Source organism: Solanum lycopersicum, chromosome 11, assembly GCF_036512215.1.
Source record: "Solanum lycopersicum chromosome 11, SLM_r2.1".
In the NCBI taxonomy this organism is placed as follows: domain Eukaryota; kingdom Viridiplantae; phylum Streptophyta; class Magnoliopsida; order Solanales; family Solanaceae; genus Solanum; species Solanum lycopersicum.
In genome coordinates, this window is record NC_090810.1 from 16,988,542 (window position 1) to 17,005,460 (window position 16,919).

Below are 16,919 nucleotides of genomic sequence, written 5' to 3' on the forward strand. Positions count from 1 at the left end.
AGACTTGTGATATGAATAGGTACATTGCATAAATTTGCAGGTATCTTTACAAGCAGGGCCAGCAGTAGGACAGGGATAATCCATTCAAGGTGTTTTAGAACAACAACAACAACAAGAACAGTACCAACAACAACTACAAAAACAACAATAACAACAACAAGAACAGTACCAACAACAACTACAAAAACAACAATAACAACAACAAGAACAGTACCAACAACTACAACAACAACAACTTCAATAACAGTACCAACAACAACTACAACAACATAGTTTGATGCTTCAATCACAAGTAGTACAACAACAAGCACAACAATGTGCTAGCGACAACTATTTACTCAAACAACAACCTCAGAAACACACGCAACAACTGGTACAAATATCTCTTCTGCCTTTCATATAATCTGAGAACATTTGACAATGTTACTTTTATGACCGTCATTAGGTTACGAATTTTATTTGTTTATGAAATTATTGTAGGGTGGAGTGTTTAGCTCTACTGCGCAAGTGAATAGTAATGGAAACACGGGGCAACAAGTGGTACATATACCTCATCTACCTTTAGTACACTCTGAGAACATTTATTAGTGTTGCTATTTAGCCGATCATCTAGACTCAAATCATATTTTACCAAACTCCAATCTAAAATAATCTTTGTGTTTTATATTGTTTTTCTTTTTCCAACTTTTTTTGTTTTAGGTTACAAAGTTTATTTGTTTGTAAAATTCTTGATCCTCTCACTGTACCCGAGGTAATGGATTAATTTCTCCCAAGACAAAATATATTAATCCTGTTAAAGAAATAGCAGTACCTCAACTTCTTTAACTTCAGCAAACTTAAGAACAACAACAAGTCACACAGACTCAGTCGATCGACACTTTGATTTGAGAGAAAAATATATGCAGAGAAGAAAAATTTCAGTGTTTGAAAAAATGAAAAATGACTTCCTTTTATAGCCATTTTCAGCAAGAAATGTGTATGTTCAGAAAAATCTATTCAGGCCGTTTTATCTTGAAAGTTGTGTCTTTTGGAAAAAATAACAATTTTTCAAAAAATGTGTTTGTTAGGAAAATAACGGCTTTTCAAAAAGTAATGACTTTTCGAGAAGAGTAACAACTTTTCGAAATGTTATTGTTATCCACGAATTAATTCTGTTAATTAACTAATTAACTAACATTCTGATTTAATTTAAAAGAGATAATATTAACACGATTTATTTGATTAACAAAAATTGATTAAAAATATTTTGTCCAAAAAATTTATCAATCAACCACATCATTTGCCAAATTCAAATCCGAAGCCGAAGCCGAGTGACGACGGCGTGAGGGAGCGCCTTCTTCTTAACTCTTTAAGAAGTAAAGGAAGTGTTTCCTTATATAACGACACCAATTTCTCTTTCTTTTGCCGATATGGGAGAAATCACTTTTCATTTGCACTTTGCAAATGACTTTTCATTTTCCCTCCAAAATAGTTCTCTCACTTTTCATGTTCTCTCTTTTCTTATTTTTTATTTTCGTTTCCCATTCACACTTGCTAAATCCAACAATCCCCCACATGAATGGGAATGACTATTGTTAAAACACATGCATGAAAAACTCGTGTGTCTTGTAAATAAAGGTTAATCACATCTGGATAAGTAGGTTTCCCTTTAAACTTTCTGTAGTGAACATATATTGAATATACTCGGGCAATCGATAGATTTGATATCCTTGAACCATCGAGCTTTGGTGTATACCTAGACAACAAAAGTAACACAATCAACCCTTGAACTGTTCTTAGTTCTCATTGTTTTGTTCGTTTTAGCCATGAACACATCTCGGATAATAAGTGCTTAGAGAACTGGCCTTACCGGATTCTCCTTAAAGCGGCTTACACTTTACACTCACATAGGTGATTTCTAAATGTGTTATCCTGTAGATACACCATTTGATAAACCCTGTAGCAAACTTAGAAATAATTAGAAAGTCCTTATGCCTTTATCATGGTTACTGAACATTGTCTCAACATTAGAATGGACCATAAAATAACTTTTTGACAATTTTGAACCGTCATTAATGACTTTGTTTTATATCCTTGAACCTAGATCTTGGGATCTCCAGTCTTCTAGGTAGAGTTACTGCCACAATGACTTGTTTTCGGCCATAGTCCCATTCCTGTCGATGATTTCTAAACTCCTTCTCTAGTTAGGCCTTTTGTAAGTGGATCCGACGCATTATGCTTTGACTTCACATAGTCAATTGTGATAATTCCACTAGAGAGTAGTTGTCTCACAGAAGTATGTCTTCGTCTTATGTGACAGACTTGCCATTATACATAACATTTCCAGCCCTTCCTATTGCAGCTTGACTATTATAGTGTATGCATATAGGGGCCATTGGTTTGGGCCAAAATGAAATATCTTCTAAGAAATTACGGAGACATTCAGCTTCGTCAAATGCCTTATTTAAAGCAATGAATTCATACTCCATTGTAGAGCGAGCTATACATGTTTGTTTGGATGATTTCCAATATATTGCTCCTCCACCATTAGTAAAAACATATCCACTTGTGAATTTTTTTTCAGTTGACCCAGTAATCCAATTTGCATCACTATATCCTTCAAGAACTGCTGAATATTTGTTATAATGCAAAGCATAGTTTTGAGTGCCATCTAAGGATCTCAAAACTCTCTTCATTGCCAACCAATGATTTTGATTAGGATTACTTGTGTATCGTCTCAGTTTACTGATAGCGCAAGCTATGTCTGGTCGTGTACAATTCTTGACATACATCAAGCTTCCCAACACTTTAGCATAGTCTAATTGAGAGTGACTTTCACCTTTATTCTTTGCAAGATGAAGGTTTACATCAATTGGAGTCTTTGCCCTTTTGAAATTCAAATAATTAAATATTTCAAGTACCTTTTGAATATAATGAGTTTGAGATAATGCTAGACCATTAGGAGTTTTAAGAATTTTAATTCCCAATATCACACCAGCAACTCCTAAGTCTTTCATATTAAATTTAGTAGAGAGCATACGCTTAGTAGCTTTTCTATTAGTAATGGCTTTGCTCATTATAAGCATGTCATCCACATATAGGCATACATGACTTCCTAATTTGGAGTATATTTAATGTAAACACATTTATCGCATTCATTGATCTTAAATCCATTTGACAATATGGTTTGATCAAACTTTTCATGCCATTGTTTTGGTGCTTGTTTTAGACCATAAACTAACATAATAAGTTTGCTCACTTTCATTTTTTTAGCAGGAACTACAAAACCCTCAGGTTGTTCTATGTAAATTTCTTCTTCTAGCTTTTCATTTAAAAAGGCAGTTTTCACATCCATTTGATGAATTTCAAGACCGTATATTGCAGCTTGGGTAATTAACATTCGAATTATGTAATCCTAGTCACTAGCGAATATGTGTCAAAATAATCAAGACCTTCTTTTTGTCTAAAGTCTTTGACAACAAGTCTTGCTTTATATTTGTCAATAGTTTCATTATCTTTCATCTTCCTTTTAAAGATCCATTATGAACCCAAGGGTTTGTTCCCTGGAGGTATTCAATTTCACAATTAACAGCCTCCTTTCAAGAGGTTGTGTCTCTAAACAACATTGCTTCCTTGAATGTTTGAGGCTCACTTTCAGGAAGAAATGTTACAAAATCAGTTCCAAATGATGTAGATGTACTTTAACGTTTACTGCGTCTTGGGTTCTCTTCATTTGGTTCATTCTCTTTTGGTTCTTCTCTGGGTTGTTTAGACCCCCCACTAGATGACTCAAGTCTAGTTTTATACCGATAGATATGTTCAAAAAATTCAGCACTATCTGATTCCATTATCGTATTACTATGAATATTCAGATGTTCGGTCTTATGAACCAAATATCGACATGCCTTACTGTTTGTGGCATATTCAATGAATACACAATCCACAGTCTTAGGCCCTATTTTACCCTCTTAGGTATAGGAACTTGGACTTTGGCTAGACACTCCCACACTTTAAAATATTGCAAGTTGGGTTTTCTACCTTTTCGTTTCTCATATGGAATAACATGTGTCTTTGAGTGAGGCACTCTATTGAGTATTCGATTTGCTGTAAGGATAGATTTCCCCCACAAGGTCTACTGTAAACCTGAACTTATAAGTAATGCATTCATCATTTCTTTTAAAGTTTGGTTTTTTCTTTCTGCAATCCCATTAGATTGAGGAGTGTACGGAACAGTAGTTTGATGGATTATTCCATTTTCTAAACATATTTCTGCAAATGGAGATTCATATTCTCCGCCTCTATCACTTCTAATCATTTTGATCTTTTTATCTAACTGATTTTCAACTTCAGTTTTATATTGCCTAAATGTATCTATTGCTTCATCCTTACTATTTAGCAAATATACATAATAATATCTAGTTCAATCGTCAATAAAATTTATGAAATACTTTTTTTCACCACGTGATGGTGTTGACTTCATGTCACAAATATCAGTGTGAATCAATTCTAAAGGATTTGAATTCCTTTCAACAAATTTGTAAAGATGCTTAGCATACTTTGATTCAATGCAAATTTGACATTTTGATTTATTACACTCAAAATTTTGCAAAATATTTAAGTTAATCAGTTTTTGCAAGGTTTTGTTATTAACATGTCCCAAATATTCATGCCATAAACATTTAGACTCAAGCAAGTAAGAAGAAGCAAAATCTTTATTCATATCAACTGCAATCACATTGAGTTTAAAAAAGTCATCAGTGAGGTAGCCTTTTCCTACATACATATCATTCTTACTTACTACTACTTTATCATAAACAAATACATATTTCAATCCATTCTTAGTCAGAACAGGAACTGAAACTAATTCTTTCTCAATTCTGGAACATGCGAGACCCTATTCAAAGTCACCACCTTGCTTGATGTCATCTTTAATAGGACCTTTCCAGTTCCTTTCACCTTTGCAACAACGGGATTTGCCATAAACAACTTCTCATCTGTAGGTGCTGGAGTATCTGGCGAAAATAATTTTTTGTTGGCACAAACATGGCATGAAACACCAGAATCTATCCACCATTCTCTTGGATTTCCAACCAAGTTACATTCTGAAAGCATTGCACTGAGATCGTCCATTTCTCCTTTGGATTTAACAATTTTTTTTGATCCTTCTTTTTCTTGTCCTTCATAGGACCATGACATTCACTAGCCCTATGACCATGTTTACCACAATTGAAGCAGTTTCCAATTAATTTCTTCATAGGAGGATTGCTTTTTGGACCATATGATTTCTTTCTTTTCTTTACTTTTGTGGGATATTCTTCAACAATATTTACTCCAGATATTGTTGAGTTACCACGTGACCTCTTTTTTACAGCCTTATTATCCTCTTCGATTCTCAACCTTGTTATGAGATCTTCAACTTTCAACTCCCTGTGTTTATGTTTCAAGTAGTTTTTGAAGTCCTTCCACAATGGAGGTAACTTTCAATAAATGCAGCCACTTGAAAGACATCATTCACAATCAATCCTACATTAAAGATTATGTGTGTATTGAGAAAAAACTTAATATTTCTAACATAGGCATTAAATATATTTATACCTTCAGCAAGGAGATCATGGATTATGACCTGTAGCTCTTGAACATGGGTGACGACGGTCTTACTGTCTATCATCTTATAGTTCAGAAACTTTGCCACAGTGAACTTCTTCATTCCGACATCCTCTTGTTTGTACTTCTTTTCTAAAGCATCCCAGAGCTTTTTTGATGTTTTGACATTGTTGTACACATTGTACAGATCATCTTGCAGGTCACTCATAATATAATTTTTACACAAAAAATTTGAATGTGTCCATGCTTCTGTTACCAAGAACCGTTCTTCAGACGGAGTATCATCCGACATAACATGAACATTCTCATTTATGAACCTCTACAGACTCAACGTAGTGAGATAGAAGAATATCTTTTGCTGACATCTTGTAAAGTCGACTCCAGAAAAATTTGCAGGTTTCTAAGCCGGCGCTAAGGCAGCATTTGAACAATTGTGGGTAATCGATGTTGTTGCAGCACTTACTGTTGCAGCAGTCAGTGTTTCAACATTCACCAAACTTGAATTAGTCATTTTCTTTTTGTGAAAAATGAAAAATAATTTTAGTATTTGAAATACTAACAGTAAAGAATAAATCTTTACACAATTTGTTTCTGATTTAACGATAAAGTTTTTATGTTCTTTTAATCGTTAATTGAATGAATTATAAAAAATTCAAGCAGAGTAAAAAATTATAAAGGTTTTAATCTCCAGAAACCTCAAATACATAAACTTATTAATTTCTTAAGATTGTTAACAACATGTATTTATAAGGTTAGCCAATAAACACAAACAAAAATAAGATGAAGCAGACTTCCTTTTATAGCCATTTTCAGCAAGAAAAGTGTCTGTTCAGAAAAATCTGTTCTGACCCGTTTTATCCTGAAAATGGTGTCTTTTAAAAAAATAACAATTTTTCGGAAAATGTGTCTGTTAGGAAAATAAGGGCTTTTCAGAATTTAACGACTTTTCAAAAAGAGTAACAATTTTTTGGAATGTTACCGTTACCCGCGAATTAATTCTGTTAATTAACTACTTAACTAATGTTCTAAATTAATTTATAAGAGATAATATTAAAAGAATTTATTTGATTAACAAAAATTAATTAAATAAATTTTGTCCAAAAAATTTATCAATCCTATTTGCCAAATCCAAACCGAGCTAGCGACGCCGCCGCGAGGGGGCACCTTCTTCTTAGCTCTTTAAGAAGTAAAGGAAGTGTTTCCTTACATAAGAACATCAATTTCCCTTTCTTTTGCCGATATGTGAGAAATAACTTTTCATTTGCACTTTACAAATGACTTTTATTTTTCCTCCAAAATAGTTCCCTCACTTTTCATATTCTCTCTTTTCATTTTCTTTCTTTTCTTTTCTCATTCACAATTGTTAAAACCCAACAATACAAATACTTCATCTACCTTTAATACACTCTAAGAACATTTATTAATGTTGTTATTTAGCCTATCATCTAGACTTAAATCACATTTTACCAAACTCCGATCTTAAATAATCTTTTACTTTGCTAGAATTGTTGTTTTGTATTGTTTTCTTTTTTAAACTTTTCTTGTTGTAGGTTACAATGTTTATTTATTTATAAAATTCTTGTAGGGAGGAGGGATCAGTTCTGTTGCGCAAGTGAGTAGTTATGGAAACACCACGCTCAAGTGGTACAAATACCTCATCTACCTTTGATAGTACGCTCCGAGAACATTTATTAATATTGCTTTCAGCCATTATCTAGACTCAAACCACAAATTATTTTACCAAGCTCCAGTGTAAAACAATCTTTAATCTTTGCTCGAATTGTTATTTTATTTTCCTTTTGCTGACTTTTCTTGTTTTGTGTTACAATGTTTATTTGCTTAAAAAAAATCGTAGGGAGGAGAGCTCAACTCTACTGCTCAGGTGAATAATAATGTAAACTCAGCACAACAAGAGGTACAAATACCTTTCCTGCCTTTAACTATGCCAGAACATCTAAACCTGTTGCCTTTTAGGCCATCATCTAGACTCAAATCACAAATTAAGTATTTTTCCAAACTCCAATCTTAAGAAATCTTTAATCTTCATTTATATGAAAGCAGTGGATTTTTGTTGTTAAATAGATAAAATCAAGTAACTATACTTTAGTATGATGCAATTTTTAGAGAAGTTCATGTAATTAAAGTGCACAAAAGCTCCTTCTCTCTGCTTAATACCAAACCGAGACTTAAGTTCTTTATAGATATAATATTTTTACCGTCCTTCCTTACAACTACCAGAATGATGTAAAAGACATCGAGTCAAAAAAAGTAAAGTACAATGGATCTCATCCTGAATTGGCTGCTAGGCTTGAAAAGGAAACATTTTACACAAATCCAGGGTTTGATTATAATGATGTTGCTGGACTAAGTGATGCAAAGAGGATTTTGCAGGAAACACTGGTACTCCCACTGTTGATGCTCGAGTATTTCTAGGTATTGCAGATAGTTGATTCTTAATATTACCATACTAATGAATGACGGGTGGGTGCATATATATATTTGGCAAGACAGAAGTAACATTTTAAGGAAAAATACTTTTCATCATTCTCTGGTGTCCAAAAAGTGAATAATCTCGCGTATTTATTAGTCACGTAACATACTGTAATATTGAATGTTACTTGCAGGGAATCGGGAGACCTTGGAGAGGAGTTCTTATGTTTGGTCCTCCTGGCACAGGGAAAACACTCTTGGCCAAAGATGTTGCTACAGAGTGTGGGATGACATTTATGAATATTTCCTGTAGTTCATTGTGTGGAAAAAGTTATGGAGAAAGTGAGCGATTGACACGGTGCTTATTTGAGCTTGCCCGTGGTGATGCTCTAACTATAATTTTCATCGATGATATTGATTCTCTTTGCAGTGCCTGAGGGTAAAATAATAATCTCGCTTCTTTCTAAATTGATTTCATATAAGCTGAGTATTTTTCTCATTTCTAAAGCTTTGAAGTTGTTTCTTAGGTCCGCTACAGAGCATGAAACATCCCGAAGGATAAAGTCTGAACTTCTAGTTCATACCGATGGATTAAACAACTCTAATAGTACATCAGGTAACATAAGTGACACTTTTGATGAGTCAACAATTTTGCTTCAGTTTCTATTCATTTGCATTCTGTTTAATCGGCGATTAACTGTGCTACTGTAGGAGGCGGCTAGAAAAGCGGATTTACATCCCACTTCCTTATTTTGAGACCTGTAAGGAGCTTATAAGGATAAACTTAAAACCAATCGAGGTAAGCTCTCCTTGATTCAACTATTTTTTTCTTGTATGTTCTTCTGTCATATTATCATCACAACATCAAAAGAACCGTTCGATAATCAAAAGTCAATCTGAAAATTTTTCTGACTTTTACAAGAAAATATTCATATGCATAATAACTAAATGATCTAGTTAAGTAAGCTATACTATGTTAGGTAGGACACAATATATGTCGAATGTCACCTGTATAACTTGTATTCTCTAGTTCCTTGAGGGAAGTCATTTCCTTATTTTAAAAAACCAGTTCTCTTAAAAAAATGTTCAATTTTTTTAATGACAAGGGAAACTCGCAAACGCTATCCTTTAGGTGTGGATAGGGTAAAACCCCCGCTCATATGCAATAGCTCGCAAATCACATAAAAAGAGGTAACCTGCACTAGATAAGCATGGTGCGACGAGCTTGACCCAGAAGGCAAACCCCTTGCTTTCCCTGGTGAGAGGTTTCAAACTTGAGACTTCTAACATAGAAGTGTCAATATCAAACTAGCCTATTATATATGGGAAAATTGATAGAGTGGATTCAAAATGAGTGTGATCTCATTATACCTTTTTCATTTCAATATTTTTTCACATTGCATGTTATGCTTCAGACGAGAGAAATGTCTTCATGTAGAAGCTGCCCTAGATTAGTATTATAGAATGGAAATTTTTGTTGATTGAAAAATGGCAATTGATCAAGTGGCACAAAAAAGCAGAAGGCTACAGCGGAGATGATCTGACAAACATCTGCAGAGACGCTTCCTTCAGTGGCATGAGGCGGAAGATAGCTGGGAAAACCATAGACGAGATCAAGAACATATTGAAATCAGAAATGCTGAAAATTCCAATGACAATGGAAAACTTCCTAGAAACTGTAGATAAAATAAAGCCCACAGTTTCTTCAGGGGACATTCAACAACATGAGAAATGGTATTCAGAGTTTGGATCATCATAGTAAATGAAAGTTCAAAAGTGTTTTTTTTAAAGAAATCAAATTGATCGTTGTGGACAAGCATCACTGTTATAGTGTTGGATATTTTAGGAACTATTTTCGTTAGATGATCCAATGTTGATAATACTATACTACTTATATATATATGGGCTCTTCCATGGAAAATTTCAATGGAAATATAGCGCAAATCTTCTAAATGGTTTCAAATTTTTAGATATATGATATTCCCCTTTTCATATTTTGATTTTTTTGATATATTATTCACTCGAATGGATTCACTGAATTTATTAAATTTAGGAAACTTACTGGTGGATTTTTTCTGGCTTTCTTTTCTGTCAATACGTCTATTATTTTCTGATATTTTTTCCAGCAATTTTTGTGTCTCCTCTATTGATTAGAACTTGTGAATGTGTGTCTCCTCTACTGATTTCCCACACAAACTACATGTGTCATCTTCCACAAGAATATTTAATCTCTTGAGTCTCTCTTTGGTTAGTACTCTATCTTGCACAGCTAGCTACAATATGAATCTATGTTTAGGTTGAGCAAATCTAATCCAGAGTAAGTCAGACACTCTAAGTCTAGCATGTTGCCCCAATAGTGTATTATAACTCTGTATGAGTGAGTACTTGCCCTCGGGAGTAAGTAAGCAAGCACCAAATAAATACCAAATATGCATCTCTGCTTTCAAGGCATTAACCCTCTTCCAGTACCAACTTGAGTCCAATGGTGGAGTAGTATCCATATGTAAATAAAATGTTTTGATCAAATGAATATTTACTGTAATTTTATTTGGGTAAAATGTTTTAGATCAAATGGACATTTTGCTATTTTACTTTCCTTTTTATTTGGTAATAAATACACATTAAAATAACTCAAACGTCATTAGGGATGACAATTGGTAGGGATTGCAAGTAAATTCAAAGAAACTTACAGGTGCCTCCTCAATCTATGCCCGAAATCTCAAAGACACATTTATACTATACTAAGGTCTTATTACCCCCTAAACTTATTTTATTACTAATTTTCTACCTCTTTTCAGCCTACGTGACACTATCTTGTGGGTCCAACACTGGTTGACTTTTTTTTCAAGCTAGTGCCATGTAGGTCGAAAAGGGTTAAAATTACTGATAAAATAAGTTCATGGGTTAATAGGACATTTGTATAGTATAAGTGTGAATCTGGGTTGAGGGAGTACTTGTGCATTTTCCCTCTAATAAATGAACTATTTATATATTTTATGTTTTGGGAAGTCATGGTGTATATTATCCAAGTAATCTGGAAATTTAATTTATGCATCTAATAAATTTATAATTTCTTCAAGTCATGCAACTATCAACCTTTCTTATTAAATTGTTGGGAAAATGTATAAGTAGTCCGAGACTATGTTCAAAATTCCAAAGACACACTTTAGCTTAACTAAGGTTCTATTTGTAGAGAATAGCAGAAGAAAAGTATAATTTGGGAATCCATCTTCTAACCGAAGATCGTTAACTAAGATCGGAAGATTCAACTAAGGAAGAGGAAGCTAGAAAGGAGAAGAAATATTTTGAATAGAAGAACTTTGATATAGAAGAAGACTACTTGATTTGAATTACAAGTGACTATGGTCACCCCTATTTATACTAGTATAGGGATGCTTCTAGAAATTCTTCTAGAAAGACCTACAAGAAAAATCTAGATGACCCTATCTTCTAAATATCTAACAAAATCTAGATTTTTCTATACTTTACTCTAAATATATAATTATCTAGATTTTTCTTTAAGTATAAATATCAAATATATTTATTCTACCCAATTCTATAAAGTGATTATTTTTGGAAACTATCCACACTTGTCGTAGAAGAACTCAAACGAAGCTTGGCGCCATGTCTCAATTTCTTCCAAAGTCCTTTTGTTTCTTCAATTGATGAAGATTCCTCATTAGTAATTGATCCATGGAAATTATCTCCTTGTTGAGTTCTCAGACTCCCCCTTTTTCTTAACTTCTCCATTATTATATTATCCAGAAAAACACTATCAATTTCCTGTAAAGTCTCAAGACCTACATATGATATACTGTCATATTCATCTATCATCTCCTTGATAGATTTGTTGGCATCTTCAGAACTTTCAAAAATCATATAATTTGTCCTTGAGACTTCAATATCAATTTCATTCTCTATTTGATGTTTACTTTCTCCATCCGCTTTCACAAATTGCTTCGAGTCACACATTCGCCTTGATATTGCAGATGGTTGACCAGATAATTTCGCTTCCAATACTTCTCCATCAATACTTTCACTATAAAGGTCGCCACTAGCACATATAGTTTCAAATATTGCATGTTCAAGACCTTCTTCGTTGATTTCTTCAATAGAAGCTTCCATATCACCACTTGGAAATATTCAAAAAATACTTGGTTCATGTCGACAACATCTGATTCTTGCTTCTCTTAGTGATCGAATATATTATATTCTAAATCCTCGATCCATTCTTTTTCAAGATGGAAATCATGGCATCTATTGCTCGAGCCTCAGCTACTAAACATTGTTCTCACTCTTCTTCTTCTTCAGCAACTTTGTGTGCCATATTTCTCTCTTTGGCTTGGCAATATCTTTTTATGTGTTCTATGTTTCCACATCGATAACATCTAAGAGGCTTCTTTCCATAATAGTTGGAAGACACTTCGTTCTTTTCAGGATCACCTGAGGATCGAGAGTGCGACATATCTCTTGATTTTCCTTTGAAGTTTCTCTTGTTAGCTACAAGATCATCTCCTTCTCCGTCTTTTACAAACACACTAGCCAACTGCTTGGCTAAAAATTCCTGTGACGACAACAAATTTTCAAATTCCTCCAAGGATGGTTGTTGACCATCCTTGAATCGACGTCACAAATGGGATATATTCATGCTACAAATCATGAATGACAATTATTCTCATTCGTGCTTCAGAAATAGCCTCTGCCTGATTCAACGAAGATATCTCAGAACATTTCTTAATCTTCAAAAAATACTTTGAGATAGAAACATTACCTTGAATGGTGTTAGCCAATTCATTCTCCAATATCTGCAACCGAGCTTCATTCTTCTTGTTGAACAAGTGATTGAGGTTCCTCCATATCTCATGAGTTGATTTACACTTTATAATGTGATCAAATAAATCGGAGGAGATTGTCCTCTTCAGAATGAACTCCGTCTTCGCATTAACCTGCTTCCACTTCTTGTATGCACTGTTATTTTCCAGTCCGTCAGCAAGAGCACTTGTGTCATTCCCATTAACAACATCCCACAAATCCTCTCCCACAAGGTATGATTCCATACATGTGTTCCATACCTTGTAATTGGACTAATTCAACAACTCCATCCCAGTCCATTAACACGATCGCTAAAATCCATATCGACAAACCAGTTAAATCTACCACTAACCTGATCTTGAATAAAATTTAAAAGTAAAAAAATGACTATGGCTCTGATACCTTGTAGAGAATAGCAGAAGAAAAGTATAATTCGGAAAGCCTTCTTCTAGCCCAAAATCGTTAACTAAGATCGGATGATTCAACTAAGGAAGAGAAATCTAGAAAGGAGAAGAAATATTTTGAATAGAAGAACTTTCATATATAAGAAGACTACTTGATTTTGATTGATTACAAGTGACTATGGTCACCCCTATTTATAATTGTGTAGAGATGCTTCAAAAAACTATTCTAGAAAGATCGACAAGAAAAATCTAGATGACCCTATCTTCTAAATATCTAACAAAATCTACATTATCATATACTTTACTCTCAATATCTAATTATCTAGATTTTCTTAAGTATAAATATCAAAGATATTTATTCTACCAAATTCTACAAAGTTCTAATAAATATCTAAGATGTTTTAGTACCTCTAAAAAATCATCTTTATTTTTCACACTATTACCCCTAACCCATTTTTTTTTATAATTTTATGCGCCTTTTTGGCTTACCTGACAACCAAATATCTCCACGCGCCTCAATTGTGTGGAGTCATGAAGTGTGCCACATAAGACAAAATGTGTACAAAATCATTTAAAAAAGTAAGTTAGGAGGTAGTAGGACCTTAGTTTAGCTAAGTTGTGTCTTTGCTATTTCGATCATAGTCTAGGAGGTACTTTTGCCTTATCCCTAAATTGTTCATGATTCTTTTGATTATCGAGTCTGAATTGAATATTGATCCGTAATAAAGGGTGTCTTGGTAGAATATTACAAAATAGATAACTAAAGAGAAAAAAAATTGAAAATGAGAGTAAACGAACAGAACGGGGCAATGCTTGCTAGAGTGAGGTGGGATAAGCCAAATTTTCAAAAAATGTTAAATACTGCGTCCCATTTTATGTGACACTCTTTCCTTTTTAATCCGTCCCAACAGAAATGTCTCCTTACTATAATTAGAAATAATTTAACTTTAAAATTCTTATTTCCCTAAATGAAATGATTTTCAACCATACAAGTATCTAAGGATTGGTCTAGACTACAAATTTCAAAAGTCTTCCTTTTATTTTAAGCACAATGTCACGTCAACGGGTAATACCTTAAAATGGGACCGAGGGAGTAGGACAGGAAAAGGCAAGTCAACTTCTTAATAGGTCAATCCTTTTTCTATCACACTCGTCCCTGTCTAAGCCCTAATTTCCATCCTAGGAAGACTTGCATAGAAAACAAAGTTTCTACACATGGAGACAGTCTAAACCCTTAAGAAAAAGTAGGAGCTTGTGTGTTTAGTATGAACGGAAATGTTTTTCATATAAGATGTTTTCCTACAAAATATTTTCTTGTAAAACAACTTGGTCTCTGACTAATTCTCATGTTTGATAGGTAAGTGAATAATATTCTTTAAAATATTTCTGGCTTATATTCTCACACTAGTGTCTGGATACGCTCCACGCGTGTGTGGTCATATAAATAAATATATTTTTTGTGAAGATCGTATATAAACAATATTTTAAAGTTATATTATGTGTTATAAAATAGAAAATGCAATTTTTTTAAAATTGATAAGTATTCTATATGGTGTTTTGTTTCTAAGATCCCATATCCAAAGAACTATTTGCAAATACCATTATTTATTTATTTCTTGCTCTACTTTGAAGATATTTTGTACTGCATAGAACAATTTATGTAGTAAACATATAAGCATTTTATTTTTTTTCAATTATGATACATATATATAGATACCATCACCAATTAATCAAACTTCTCCGAGATATCTCCTTTCAGATAAAAATAAAGAGAATGAAAAGTATATTAATCTGACCACATAATCTTATTAAGTAAAATAACTAAGCTATGTACAACTACAATATTTAAGTGAGATAGTGATATATTATGTGCTACTTAATGAAATATGTGTAAAATTAGTAATATACTGGAATCTTTTACAGTAAATTAATGTTGTGTGTTGCACATATTAAGCTCTAGCAAGTAAATCTATATACATATATAAATCTCAATCAAGAATTGCTTATGTGGCACCCTTCAGTGGCCAACATTTTATAATTATATAGTTTCTCCTTTTTTTGATTTCGAAAAAGCGCCTAAAATACCCTCGAAGTATTGAAAATGGTACACAATTACCCCCATCCACCTATTAGCCCCCAAATACCCTTCACTCCACCTTTGGGTCCAAATTTACCCCTTCATTAACGGATCAAAATTAAAAATAATTAAATAATAATTTTTAATTATGTGACACTCAACCATTGTTTGTAATTTAATTATTTAAAATAATTTTAACACACCCATTACCCACCCATTTTAACAAAACCCGCCCCACTTGACCCAATTTAAAAAAAAAACATCTAATTAAAATACCCTAAAACCTTATTCCTCCAATTTTCACAACTTTCATCGACTCCACTGTCTTCTTCTTCTTCATGAAGAAAATGTCAGCTTCTTCTTCAATTTCTTCACCTGAAGAACTTCAATCTCGTACATGTAGTTGATTGAAGAACTGCAATTCAGGTGTGAACCGTCTATTTTCGCCAAAAATGGATCAATCCTAATCCACAAAAGCAAAAATATTGAAGCAAGTAAGATTGACCAGACAATGATGATTGTTGGAGTTGTAAGGTTTCTACCAACAAGTCCTTTCAATAATGGATAGAGATGAAGAATCACCCAGATTGCAAAAAACAGCTTCCCAAACAACGGTCCCCATGTGTCGTATCCGTTGTTTATAGGATTGGAGATACCAGCAACAACTCCTATAATGTTTATCACTAACAATGTGGTTGGTGGAATGAGCAGAGTTATCCATTTGGATGCATAAAGCTCTGCATATTCTTCATCGTCTCCGGATTTTGATGTTACTGTGAAGTTGGTTTCAACACCAGCTAACACTTTTAGTAAACCTTCAAACACAGCAAATAGATGTGCTGATACATCTCCGATCACCCAAAATTGTTCGTTCCTCCACCATCCATCTATCGCGACTCCACTCCATCTCATTTTAAGAATGCTTGTTGCAAAATTGTTAATGAAAAGTAACAAAAACCACAGGCTAGCAATGTTGTCAAGCTACAACATTTAACAGAATTGAGTTATCTTTCTTGCTGAGTTCATCATGTGTATGTGTAGATAGATAAAAGGAAGCTAAGTCTTTTCTTTTAAACCTTAGGTGCAATGAAGTTTCCTGTGAGCAAGCATACAACAGGTAGAGTGCAATAAGCGACCAGGGGAATAGACATGAATGGATAAATGGTGGGTTTTTTTTAAAAAAAATGGGTCAAGTGGGGCGGGTTTAGTTAAAATGGGTGGGTAATTGATGGGTTTAAAATTATTTTAGATAATTAAATTACAACCAATGGTTGAGTGCCACGTAATTAAAACCTATTATTTAATTATTTTTAATTTTGATCCGTTAATGAAGGAGTAAATTTGGACCCAAAGATGGATGTGAAGGGCATTTGAGGGCCAATAGATGGATGGAGGTAATTGTGTACCATTTTCAATACTTCAAAAATATTTTAGGTCCTTTCCATTTTGATTTATTTTTTAAAAAAAATGCATAAAAAATTTAAAAGATCACCTTCAAACCCACTATCATCATCTTAACCAGCCCACTAACATCACCTTAAATACCCATAATAAAGTTTAGTATAATATCAGTGACCCTCTATTCCTATTTATTTCCTTTTTCTCCCTTTTTA

General features: G+C 33.4%; 1 protein-coding gene and 1 long non-coding RNA gene across 2 annotated transcripts; one reads left to right on the forward strand and one right to left on the reverse strand.

The window, feature by feature from the left end:
- Positions 1–7,187: 7,187 nt before the first annotated feature.
- On the forward strand, positions 7,188–9,943 carry LOC101256450 (uncharacterized). Its single transcript, XR_011212425.1, has 4 exons — positions 7,188–7,498; positions 8,208–8,452; positions 8,541–8,629; positions 8,725–9,943. It is a non-coding gene; the product is annotated as an uncharacterized lncRNA (long non-coding RNA).
- A 5,699-nt stretch (positions 9,944–15,642) lies between these two features.
- On the reverse strand, positions 15,643–16,478 carry LOC101256742 (probable cellulose synthase A catalytic subunit 3 [UDP-forming]; the record flags this gene model as incomplete). Its single annotated transcript, XM_004250799.2, has 2 exons — positions 15,643–16,287; positions 16,383–16,478. Coding segments are annotated over 2 exons (741 nt in total), but the record flags the coding sequence as incomplete, so codon positions are not given.
- Between the last annotated feature and the right edge of the window lie 441 nt (positions 16,479–16,919).